The 12,718-nt window shown below is 43.8% G+C and overlaps 1 protein-coding gene across 3 annotated transcripts in view; it reads left to right on the top strand.

Annotated features, from left to right (window-relative positions):
* CPNE7 (copine 7) overlaps positions 1 to 12,718 on the top strand; it is a 1,149,025-nt gene that overhangs the window by 1,113,628 nt on the left and 22,679 nt on the right. For all 3 annotated transcript variants that reach the window (XM_069635582.1, XM_069635584.1, XM_069635583.1), the window contains one exon: positions 5,114 to 5,350. In XM_069635582.1, coding sequence (XP_069491683.1) covers positions 5,114 to 5,350 — 237 coding nt within the window. The remainder of the gene's footprint in view (positions 1 to 5,113; positions 5,351 to 12,718) is intronic.

Genomic DNA, 12,718 nt, shown 5'->3' with positions numbered 1-12,718 from the left:
CGGCAGCATGGTTAGGATATTTCAGTTTTCTTCGCTGAGTGTCTATAGTAGGAATGGGGTCTCTTTTACTCTATTGCCCTTTGTGGCTTTGCTTTTTCATCCCTTCTTCTTAATAACCCCAGGGATTTGCTCGGGATTGGCTTTCATAATCGTCCTCAAACTATGCCAGTCACCATATTGATCTTGTTCCTTTCCTTTTCCCTCGTTTAGGTTTGTGCCAGGGATTTCGATTGGCTCTTTGTACTTCTGCCCCCCCCACTTCCTGGTGTCTGTACGAGAGTGAGCCCGCCCCCACTCATAGAGAGTGCCGTGTTTTCCTTACCCTGCCCGGGACAGCGATTCCCTCAGTCCCTTTAACTTGCTTCAGGTAAGGTGACTGATGCTTGGCTGGGCCCTCTCTGTGCAGGGCCATCCTGCCGGTGGGGTCTTTTGGCCTTTGGTTGCATCCCTGCAGATACTGGTCTCATATAGACTGGGGCCTATGCTCACAGGGATCCATCTGTCTTCTGTTAGTGCAGGGGACACTGTCCTTTCCTCCTCCCCCAGCTCCAACCTCTCCAGCTCAGAGGATATCAATTGAAAGTTATTTTCAGTCTGTGCATTCCTTAATCATCCACCGAAGGAGAAACATCCAATGTCTGGCACCACTTATAACATTGGCTGAATCACATGATCTCTATGGGGGATAATTGGTTATCAGGCCTGGCACACTAGGGGCCTTTGAATGTTAGAATAATCCTGCTTAAAAGGCATCAAATGGCCTCGTGCTGCAGTGTACTTCATATGAGCAAGAATCTGAACTTTAAAAAAGTACCCCTAATTCTGGGGTGAAGTCATAGACGCTGAATCAGTGCTGCGCAGTCACAGCGTTCAAAATGGCATACAATGGAAGGCAGAGTTACAGAGAGTAAAGGCTACCCATATGTGATTAAAAGTGTTCACTTAACCGAGAGGTGCATTGTCAGTGCATTTGACCTCACGCAACCCTGATTTATCATTTAAGGGAAGCCAGGCCTGGGACTTGCCCCCTCAATTCTCCAAATGCACATGGCACCCTATTTCTTACTCGCCAAGAATCAATTTTCACTAAGCAATGGCTAGTGGCAAATGCACATTTTGAGGCCGGGTTTAGGGGCTTGTTTATCGTGGCACAAGTGTATAGGTGGGCCCAGACCCTAACCTACACAAGAACCGACATCGATATCAAGCAATGATACGGATGGCAAGTTAAACTGGTCAGAGTGGAGAGAGGTAATGGACAGTTGTTGTGTCCAAACGATCAGAGTCAGATCCTTGGTAAAAGTTGAACATTTGATGTCTCAGATGCAAGGCCACTTAGAAGAAAAAAAAGCTAGACAATGGCATGTGTGTGGGCAAGGGGTGCCCTCGTGCCACTGAATACATGCCTATGATGATGTTTTTCTGTTGTTAAAATTGGGATAAGGCAGAGAAGTGGTACTGCTTTCAGACATCTAATGCTGCCTAATCCACTGAAGGAGGAAATCCAATGGAAACACTCATTCATTGCCGGAGAGGCACTGGTGATGAGCCCTGTACAGCCTCTATCAGACAGCTGCGCGGCGACCCTATCACCTGGCCTTAAACACGGAATATGCCTGTTTATGCGCGGCTCCTTTCTCTAATCCCTGTTTTTCCGGCCTCTTGGAGACAGCGGATGTCCCATGACTAATGCATCCATTAAAGTAGCTAATTGGAAGAATATTAATTATTTAATTGAAGATTTCACGTCAAGCCACGCTCCCTAGAGCTGCTTTTTCACTCTTATACCAAAGAAGACGTTCGACTTATTTGCTGACTGACAGGATTTTGCGGGCCGCAAAAGAAAAAAAAAAGCGCTCAAACATTTGTAGGCCTGGGAAATTCTGTGAATTATTAAAAGAGCTCCGGGCATGAAAAGAAATCCCATGCGTCATAAAGATGGAAAAAGTACCCGACAGCCTCTGTAGCCCAAATCCACAGTTTGGGATTCTGCTTGCTGCTTTGAGCGTTCATTATGTCGAAGAATTCTTCAAAACCCTCAATAGTAATTAAGCCTTCTCCCTTGCCAGTTGGCGCATGTTTGTTATAGAATTTACGGACAAGATTGGCTTTGCAGAAGGAAGAGCTGAAGACGACTGTAATTTTAGAGACCATGGGCTGACGGGCAGTCCGGTAACCTAGGAGGCGGAGACAAATTTTGATTGGTTAGACGTCCTGCCTATGATCGATCCTGCACTTAAGCGGTGAACTAGCCCCCGGCCACATACATTATTAATGCATCGGAGGAAGCATATTACAATGTGGATTTCAATCAAACCCCCAACTTCAGCTCCTACTGAACATGTCAGTCTGAATTGGCGGGAAGCAGGCTTTCATTACATGCCAGGTAAATCCTTGTGATTAACAGTGAGTTATGGGCAACAGAAATACCGTGATTAGGTCCAAATGTCAACAAATTAGCCAAATTAAGATGTTGGTTGACACTGACCCTCAATTGGCTGAGAACCCCTTCATGAAATGAGCGCCCCCAACTAAATAACATTGTGTTGACACAATGAACCTGTGACACCAGATGTTGTACACCGTTGTGTAGACTATGCTAATCTGAGGAACACAAACCCCGGATGGACAGACCATCTTTTATGCAGGCATCATTGGTCTACAAGTCTTATTCTTGGTTCTAGATCTCCCCCCTGGCCTGTTAAGTCATTAACCCTCTTTCCGTGTATGGCGGTCTGTAAATAGTTTTTCTGGGCTGCTATACTACCACGATGCCGGTAGGGGACATGCAACCCCCGGCAGGCCTGACCTGCTGGGTTTTCAGGCCCCTAGCGGCATGGTTGTCACAGAAGCATCAGCACCATTAGCAACTGTGCTCGTGCTTCTGTGGGACTCCATGGAAATGGGGATTTACCGTTACTGCCACCCTTGTGATAACCCGGTGGCACCGGCATATCAGGTGGCAGTAAGGGTGTTACGGGGTTGCCAGCGGGTTTTACCAGCAACCCCCCATAATGAGCCCCATTGTCTGTTATCTTGTATCACCCAATTGAGGCTGTTTGTTTGGTTGAGTTAAGAGGGATCAACAGCTCTTCTCCTCGTCTATTGGCTCTAGTCACTTCCTGGTCAGCCTAACTTGCTTTCTCTATCTCAGACCCGCTCTTTTAATCACTGCCAACAATGGTGCTCTTCCTGTCAATTGTTATTGCTAAAGCAACACAGTTGTACATGTCCTTATCACAGTGAATGGTACCCCTTAAGACCACGCCTGCTGATCAACTATATGTGTTACTAGATCGCTGACAAATCTAGTGAGCGAGGGAGCACGGCCCCGTGGGAACGCAGTCATCTCTGTGAATGTCATTGTATAAGAGAGCTCCTAGACCCGGAGCAACAGTAAACCAGTGGGTAAGGCCATAGGGACACAGTTGGGCTATATGGCGTTGATCCCTTGCAGAGCACCCGTTGATCTTGTGCATGCGGCATATGTCTTATGCCTAGGTTATTCAGCATTTATAATCTGAGTTTTCAGAGATCCAGGGCATGATTCAGAACGCCTTTTCCAGTAGTAAGGCACACATACACATTTATACTTGATGGCAAATTCATGAAAGGACCTATGGTTGATCCACTAAAGAACGTACTACTTGAGAATGTGTGTGTGTGTTGTGTTTAGTTGCGTTACTTATGTGTGCGTAACGTACTACCCAAAGTGGATGCTCCAATGTGTGCATCGGAGGGGTAGCGGGTTAGGGAAGACATTGCAGTTGCTAGTCACCCTTATGTAGACATAACTTACCTGGGGATGCAGAAACGTGTTCAGATGCATTTCCCACAGGCCTCTCTATATCTAAATTACACCTGCGTGAACCAGTTGCAAGTTGTACATCAGTGTGGGTGGGAGGACTAATCATAGTAGCGTGTAGAGTTCACACTTGTGGGCAGAGATTGTACTTGGGGACAGATATCACACTTGTGAGGGGGCATAATAGTGAGCAGAGGTGATTCCATTAAGTAGAGATCACGCTGGTGAGTAGATGTGATACTAATGGGCAGAGATTTTTCAGTAGGCCATTACCAAACTTCTGAGAGTGCATAATATTGAACTGACAAAACGTTAGTGAACAGTGATCATTCTATTGAATAGTCCATACTAGTGGGAATAGATTAGATCTAGTTGACGCATATCACACGTGTGAGCAGGCGCAAACCTGGGCTGAGTTAATTTATTGGATCGACATTATGGTAGTGCCTAGAGTTCCTAGAAGTGGGCAGAGATTGCACTTGGGGGCAAATGGCACATTTGTATCACACTTGAAGGGGCATCATAGTGAGCAGGGAACTTTTTAGTGAGTGGAGATCATACTAGTGAGCAGAGGTAAGCATTTCAGGGGGGCACTTCATCAGAGGCCTAGCCAGGATTGTCTAACAAGTGGGTTCTGAAGTTAGTGTAGGTGGGCCACCACAGTGACATTAACATCTGTAAATGCCCACACAGAGCTGCTGAGTGGGCATTCACAGATTGTGCGTGGGCTTTGCCCGCTCAGGCTCTACCCTGTCTATGCCTCTGCTTTAAAAAACATTTCTGTTTATCAGGAAACAAAATAAACAGGCACAAAGTTGCAGGTTCCTTGGGAAGAGGGGGCATAACAGCGAGTGTCTGAGCCAAGACCGTCTGCCTACCTGGAGCAAATGGATTCATTTATGATTTGTAACATGGCGCTCAAAATCAGATCGCTGCAGGCAGCAGGGAGATGGGGGGATGGAAAGGCGGCAAGGGCATGGGAGGGGAGATGGAAGGGAACATGTAAAGTAGAGGTAGTGGGTTTGGCCATTGACAAGCTTGGAGGAGGGACATATCCTCGTTTTATGAAATATACCAGTGTTGCTCATACTCCCCAAATGATGTACATTTGAGTGGTCTTCAACCACACTCCCATCCCTGACACTGCGACGCATATATATGTCCTTATGGCATGTTCAGCCTGGTCGCCCCCTCATGTCAGCTGCCCTTGGTCTTCCATTCTGACTCACTTCTGAAGCTACTGTTCTTGGATTGTGTACATGTCTTTCTGTTGCCTGAATCCCTCCTTGTTTTCCATGTTCTCTCCAGCAATACTTTATCTTGCTGATCCTGACGGATGGTGTGGTCACTGACATGGCTGACACCCGGGAGGCGATCGTCCGTGCCTCATACCTCCCCATGTCCATCATCATCGTCGGCGTGGGCAACGCCGACTTCACAGACATGCAGATCTTGGATGGCGATGATGGGATCCTCCGCTCGCCGAAGGGTGAACCAGCGCTGAGGGACATTGTGCAATTTGTCCCGTTCAGAGAATTTAAAAATGTAAGTTCTTCCCGTCCTGTGATCAATCAGAAACTGCAGAAATTACAGAGAGCAGTGTACTAATACCTCAACATGCACTTGTGTATTGCACACGTACTACAGTGTAACAAAGTGATACTAGAGCAGGGGTCTGCAACCTGCAGCTCTCCACATATTTTGGACTACAGCCACCATGATCCCTCACCATTGACAATGCTAGTTAGGACTGATAGGAGTTGTAGTCCAAAGGCCATGTAGCAGACTCCTGTACTAGAGTATGTTAAGCTCACAATATACAATCCATCCATGGCTGTTGCCGGCCACTTCCCTACTGAATCGGTGCCTCTTCCTAACACAGAGTTATCAGGTGACGCTACACTATATTACATATATACCATCTAATACCAGGCTAATCCTGTACATAGGTTATACTCGAACATGCTGAACCTACTCTAAATGGAAGCTTTTCTTAAATGTGTATTGGTGCCAGCTAATTTTCCATACAGTCAGGAATGGCCCAGTATTTTGGTGTAGTATTTTACCCAACAGGAAGTCCTGTCACAGGAAGTTATGTCAAAGGTAAAGCTTCGAATGATTAAAGCAAGTCAGGATGGATGAGGTGAGATCAAATGTGCCTGGGTTTCAAAATCTCCCCTTTTTATCCGAGACAAAAACATCTCTCTTGTCCTTTGACCTTTTCGGCTCCAGCATCTCAAATGTCTGACCTCTGGGGGCTATGAACTACCCCACTTAAGTTCCTCCTATTTTCCCGCTTTTTTTTCAATAAATATTCATAATCAAAACTCCCAAGTAGACCCTTGTCAGGTATGAGATGATCTGCAAGTCTGGAATTTTGATCTCTTGTCATTCTGTATTCTTGTACTTTACTTGTAAAAAATGTAATGCTAAGCAATCGGAGCATCAAAGCTAAGGCTGGCAGAGCAATGCACACCTGAGATGGGACAACTTGAGATCTCTGCACCTGTGTACTATAGTCACATGCTCTCGGCGAGGGTTTGCATACTCGTGTCAGGCAAGCTGTTATTTGAGGGTTTGCATCATGGTTTAAGAAAAGCTGTTATTTGAGGATCTGCATCATGTTGTAAGATAAGCTGTTGTTGAAAGGTTTGCAGAAGGGTGTAAGATAAGGTGTTATTTGAGGATTTACACATGGTGTAAGATAAGCTGTTATTGGAGGGTCTGTATAATGGTGTAAAGTGTGTTCATCAAAGTAGAAGTTGAACAGTGAGTTCTGCGTAGACACCCTGCTGTATGGTGGGCAGTGAGCTTTCTTCCAAAGGAAATACATTAAATCAGAGAATAGTGCCCCGTTTATTAAACTGTAGTTATTATTTCTATGACGTCTGCTTCTTTGCCACACAACTTTTGCGTTGAACTTCAAATTTTATCCAAATCATTCATTAGAAGCTGCATGTCTGTGTCCGACTTCTACGACAAGAAGGTGGCACCACCTTACTGTTGCGTGTTTTATTGCTGTGTGTCTTGAAATATTGAAGTTTTTTTTGTAAAACCCAGCGGGTAGTTTTAGGGTGATACCATTTCACAGTCTGCCACTGGGAATCTTCCATTCAGGAGAGGGAACCGAAGCTAGAATCATAACCTTTTTCTTAACATGTATCTATGCAGGTGTCCAGAATGGTCATACTGTGATGTATGTACTTTTGAAGTCATTGCTGTGAAACAGAATATTAATGTATCTTTTTAAGGCCAAACATTAACACATAATTGTACAAACTAGAACTTAGAAGCCACGTGGTCAGCTGTCCAAAGTGCAGACTGGGCTCAAATCTTGCCTTCACACATGAACTAAAGCGTGTGATCCTGGGTAAACCAATATCACTGTTCCGTAGCTGCCAACGCTGGGCTTCTAGGATCTTGTGTGGTGGGGGTGGTGAGGCAGGATGCCAAATAGCCCCATCCGGAAACAGTGCAACATTGCAAGCGCAAATATGCCTGGTATTAGGACTATGGGGGGACAAACAACATCCTTTCAGTATTTGTCCTAGTGCTACAGGGCAAGATATTAGCAATAGGACAAACATTGCCCTGGTGCAAACACGCATTCAAAGACTGTATATTTGCACCAATACACTTTTTGGCCTAGTGCTAATATCATACAATATTGAACTTGCACCTGGGTAAAGCTTCTGTAATCAGGCCCTAGGCATTTCTTCTGAATTTGTATTTTATTTTATCTATAGGGCAGTTAAGCTTTCATAATAATTATTTAGCAACAACAGTACGAAGTAACACTGAAGGGTATGGAAAGCATGACAACAGGATTAAGCATGGGAGAGCGACTGAAGCAAAGGAGTTTTCAACTGAGTCTGAAAGACATAGGAGGAAAAGGAGGAGCGGATATGAAGGGGAAGAGTGTTCCAGTGTTTGGGTGCAAGGAGCCTGGAGGAGCGAAAACGAGAGGAGGCACAGGGTGGTTTGGGAACAGAGAGAAGAAAGAGCGACTTGGAGCGAAGAGAACCTGCAGGGGTGTATAATGAGACCGGAGAACAGAGAAAGGGAGGAGCAAGACCATGCAAGGATTTGAAAACGAAGAAAGTGAAAGGGAAGATAAAGGTCAAAGGGAAGAAGAGAGGCTGAGATGAGAGAAGAAGTTACAGAGGAGCGGCAAGGGAGCTGAAATAAAAGGCAGATAAAGGTGGATAGCAGAGGTAAAGACAGAGTGCAAGGGAGCAAGATAAAAAGAGGGGATATCAAGGAAAAGAATTGAACAGTAATTAAGTCGGGAAACATCCAAAGAGTAGACTAGGAACTTCGTAGCCTGAAAAGAGAGGGGCAGGCAGGCCTGCTGAAGATCGTAAAGATAATGAGCAGAATGAGCTGTGATAGAAATATGAAGAGAGAAAGAAAGAGAGGGGTACAAAATGGTCCCAAGATTGCGAGGCGAGGGGTTAGGAGGAGCAAAGTTGGGGCAAAGTAAATACCAGTGCGAGCTGGAGAGGGGCAAAGGCAGGCCGAAGGAAAGTAGAGAATTCTGGTCTTAGAAGGGTTGAGATGAAGGAAGTAAGAGGCCATCTAGGGCTTAACAGCTGACAGACAGGAAGAGACAGTGGGGCTCATTACAAGTTGGCTGGTGCAGTAATAATGTGTCGGTATTAAGGTATACCGGCAGGTTACCGCAGTGGCAGATTTAGTCTATTTGCTGCCCTAGACCCAGTGGAGTGCATCCAGCCCCAACTTTACTCCTCCGCTTTCCCAGACTCCACCCCTTATCTTGAAGATAAAGAAGCTTAAATATTAAACTGAAGTGGAAAAAAACATTTGTTTTCCCCACACATGGACTAGAGAGTTAGTGAAAGAGTGTGGACTTTTCTGCACCTTTGGGCATCACTTCAATATACCATGGCAGTGCAGGAAGACCTCAAAACATTTGCTTATGGTGCGAGGCAATCTATGCATACAGACCTTAGAATGGACAGTTGCCCTGCTAGAGTGTTGTCCTTAATGTCCCCTTTGACCTAGAAAACATAACAGGCATTATTTTGAAAATGTACTGTTCACTTAACTTTCCAGTTCCTATTTTCCAATTGATTACATACAATGGCAACTTTCGTTCTTTCTTCTCTACCTGAGGCCAAATGGTACGACTAGCGGTTGGAGAGAACTTTTTTCAGTGCACTTTTGTGCCTCCCCGCACTCATTCTGCAATCAACCAATTGCTAGCTCTGACCCTTATCAGCAGTCTCCGCTTTACCAGAACCTCCTTCATCTTTCAGCAGGAGGGAATCCTATGTGATTGCAGTTGTTAGTAACCCCTACAACTGGTGAAACACTTGTGTACGAGCGCGATAGAAATAAAATATCAATATCAATATCAACTCTTAGAAACTCATGAGCACACCTCGAGGCAATTATGCTTGCACAACAAGCCTTTGTTGAATCCCACCCCACTAGTAATGACATCCGTGAAAGTTGTGCCAGTCAATGAGGGAAGCTCTTGTTCCTTCTTTTGATTACAGTTTCTTCTGGTCAAAACACGAAAACTATACATTCATCCCAACAATCACTAATCTAAGCATATGTGTACAGCTCTCACTGCAAAATGGCAATTCCTTCAGAGAAGATCACATTGAATTTTACTGTCACAGCAGTTAAACGCAAGAAAGGCAAGAACAGTCCAAGTATGAACCACCACATAACATTGTTTCATTGCATTGTTTTGCATGTACCATACTGTGTGGACACATGGCTAATGCCAGTTATCTGGTCTTTGAATTTTATATAGATTTGGTCACTCTCAAATATGGCCTGACAAGTAGCAATTAATTAAATGTATCCTTGCAAAGGTGTAATTTGAATTTGATTGCATCTTATTCATTGTGAATTTGGTGTACATGTAAAGTATGAAAGAGCTCTTTTACCTTTAGCATTGCCCCCCTAGGAATACAGCCGAGTCCTACGAAGAATGTGATCCAGCTGCTAAATAATCACTGACATAGCAGTCCATGCTATGCCGGAAACCTTTCATGCTAGGACCATTGTAATGTCACTAAACTAGTCATCTCTGTTAATAATGACTCACTTGAAATTCAACATACTATCTGCATGCAATGTATTGCTCTTCGTACTTCCTAGCCTACCGGAGGTGTAGAGTGCATTGAAGCAATAACATTTCTTTTGGTATACTTTTGTTGATTTATTTGTAATCGCGCACCTGACAAAACTAATCCAATCTGGGTGCAGAATCCATTGAATGAGTATGGTTCATCTCTCTGTGAGACTCTTATCATTTAGGAATATTTTTCCAGTCAAAACTGCTTAAAAATTACAGTTAGCAGAAGAGATAGGTCTTCACTGCCTTTCGGAACAGGATCAAAGTTTTCTGTTCTCGAATGGTTCTCGGCAGGCTAGTCCAAGGCTTTGGATCATAGACTCCAAATCTTCGGTCTACTTTATTCAGTTATCTCGACCACGATACCGGTAGCAGCAACTTATCGCATGAGCGAAGTTAGTGGCATGGAGTATACATCTTGATTTTATCCATCAAGTAGCTGGGTGCTGGCTGGTTCACGCTTTTGAACATAAGACATACATTCTTGAAATCTATGCGTTCTTTCACCGCTAGCCAATGAAGAGATTGCCTTGGATTGGAGATAGGGGAAGATTTTGGCACCCCAAAAACCAATTTAACTGCTGCATTTTGTGCTACTTCCAATCTGTGTAGTTGGAAAGCTGGAATTCCTGTAACCAGAGCGTTTCCAGAGTCCAGTCGGGAGATAATGAGAGTCCCCAAGACTGTGGCCCAGTCCTTGTCTGCTAAAAAGGGGACAATTTGTGTAAGCATCCGTAATGTGAAAAACAAAGATTGAACTTTTACACTAACCTGGCCTCCAGTCCCCATATTATTTTCCCAAATACAGGCCAGATTCTTTATTTTGGGGAGAATTCCACTTGAGAGCCCAGGAAAATAAGGTGGGAACACCTGTTTACTATGTTGCAGATGATATTTGGAGCCAAACAGTGCTACCGCTGTCTTATTAGCGTTTAACAACATCTGATTAGGTTAGCACTCATCCAAGTTCGTACCTCCTTAAGGCACTGTTCCACTAATTCAAAAGTCTCCTCCAATTTCTCTCCACTCACACGAATATCTGAGTATCATCTGCATATGAATTAAATTTGACTCGATGTTTCCTCAAGATATCCATGAGAGATTTTATATACAAGTTAAAGATAAGAGGAGAGAGAGAAGAGCCTTGTGGGACACCACAGGATTGCCAGAGGGAATCAGAGAAGAATCCCTCTACTTTAACCCTCTATACTCTTCCGGTCAAGAACAACCTAAACCACTTTAAAGCTTGTGAAGAGACTTTCCTGACCTCCTCTAAGCGACTCACCAGTATATTATAGTCTACTGTATCAAATGTGGCAGACAAGTCCAACATAATCAACAGTGACAAATCCCCTTGATCTGCCATCTCCAAAAGATCATCCCAGACTGTCAACAACGTGGTTTCTGTACCAAATCCTGGTCGAAAACCTGATTGTAAAGGATCTCAAAATTTCTCTTTTTCCAAGTGATCCTGTAATTGTGCTGTGACAGTTTTTTCCAGGATTTTTGCCAACCATGGTAATCCTGCTACGGATCTATGATTCTGTAAATTTGTGGGTTCTAAATTTGCTTTCTTCAGCAGTGGAGTGAGGACTGCCTTTTCCACATTTGCTGGTGCAATCCTTGTAGATAGGGATTTGTTAACAAAGTCTGTAATAAAAGGGGAGATGTCCGACGCCAGTCGTTTTGCTACCACTGATGGTATCACAAATAAGATATAATTCATGGGTTTCAGGTTAGAGAGTAGTGACTAGACTGTCTCTTCTGATACCTTTGAGAAAGAAAAAAGGTTATGACTTGATGGGCTACCAGGATTAGTAGCCTCCCTATCTTCCGTTTGCTCCCCCAGTTCTATGGGTGGAATTTGAGAAATCTTTTCTTTAATTAATTCTATTTGATCCCAAAAAAATCATTAAAGGAGTCTGCCTGGGTCTGAGAGGGTTCTGAAGCTACTGAGACACCTTTAGGTTGTTCATAATTTGAGATGACCGAATATAATTCTCGCAGTCTATTAATGGCCTTCTCGATCCTGTGCATAAGGAACTTTGATTTGGCTTCAAAGATAGCCTTTCTGTAATTTCTTTGAGTAGTCTTAACCAACTCAAGATTATTAACAGTTCGCCTCTTCCACCATTTCTTTTCTAAAGATCTCAATTGTCCTCTTATTGGAATAAGTTCCTGCGAGAACCATGAATTGACCACTTTCCTAGGTTTGCTTTGTAAAAAGGGAGCTGATTGTTTGCCTAGTTTGTCCATAATTTCAGTGCCTTCATTAAAGAATTCCTCACAGGGCAGAGAAGGATCAATTTGTGCAAAGGTAGATTTCAATTCCTTTCCCGTTATTTTAGGAAGGTCTTTTAGTTTACGGAATTGTGTAGTCATACAATTCTCTTTTTCTTTGGACAGATTTCCGGGCACTATCATCATAAACAGTCTGGCATCATGGTCAGCCCATGAGACTGGCAGGATGTTCAGAACATTTACCATTTCCTCTCTATATAGAAGTACATCAAGACAATTACCATGACTGTGAGAGGGTGAAGTTACCAGCGGCGATCTCATACCAACTAAACATTGTTATTAAAGTGCTTTACAACCTTTAGATTAAATAGCATGATGCATTTCTTCACATTTAATTATAACTTTTAGGTGAGATTTGCCTATTTATATGTTTACCAGTGTTGCAAACTGTCAGCAGTTCGTTTTGTTTGCACAAAGCTGGACAATCACTACCAGATTTGCCAGTTAGACCGTTTTGCACAGATATCTTTGTCAGCCTGCAGATTATGCTAAGCAAC

The sequence above is a fragment of the Ambystoma mexicanum genome, chromosome 1q (assembly GCF_040938575.1).
Source record: "Ambystoma mexicanum isolate Mex_15411 chromosome 1q, UKY_AmexF1_1, whole genome shotgun sequence".
Lineage (NCBI taxonomy): Eukaryota > Metazoa > Chordata > Amphibia > Caudata > Ambystomatidae > Ambystoma > Ambystoma mexicanum.
The sequence above is the reverse complement of the archived record's forward strand: the minus strand, read 5'-3'. Positions and strand labels throughout refer to the sequence as shown.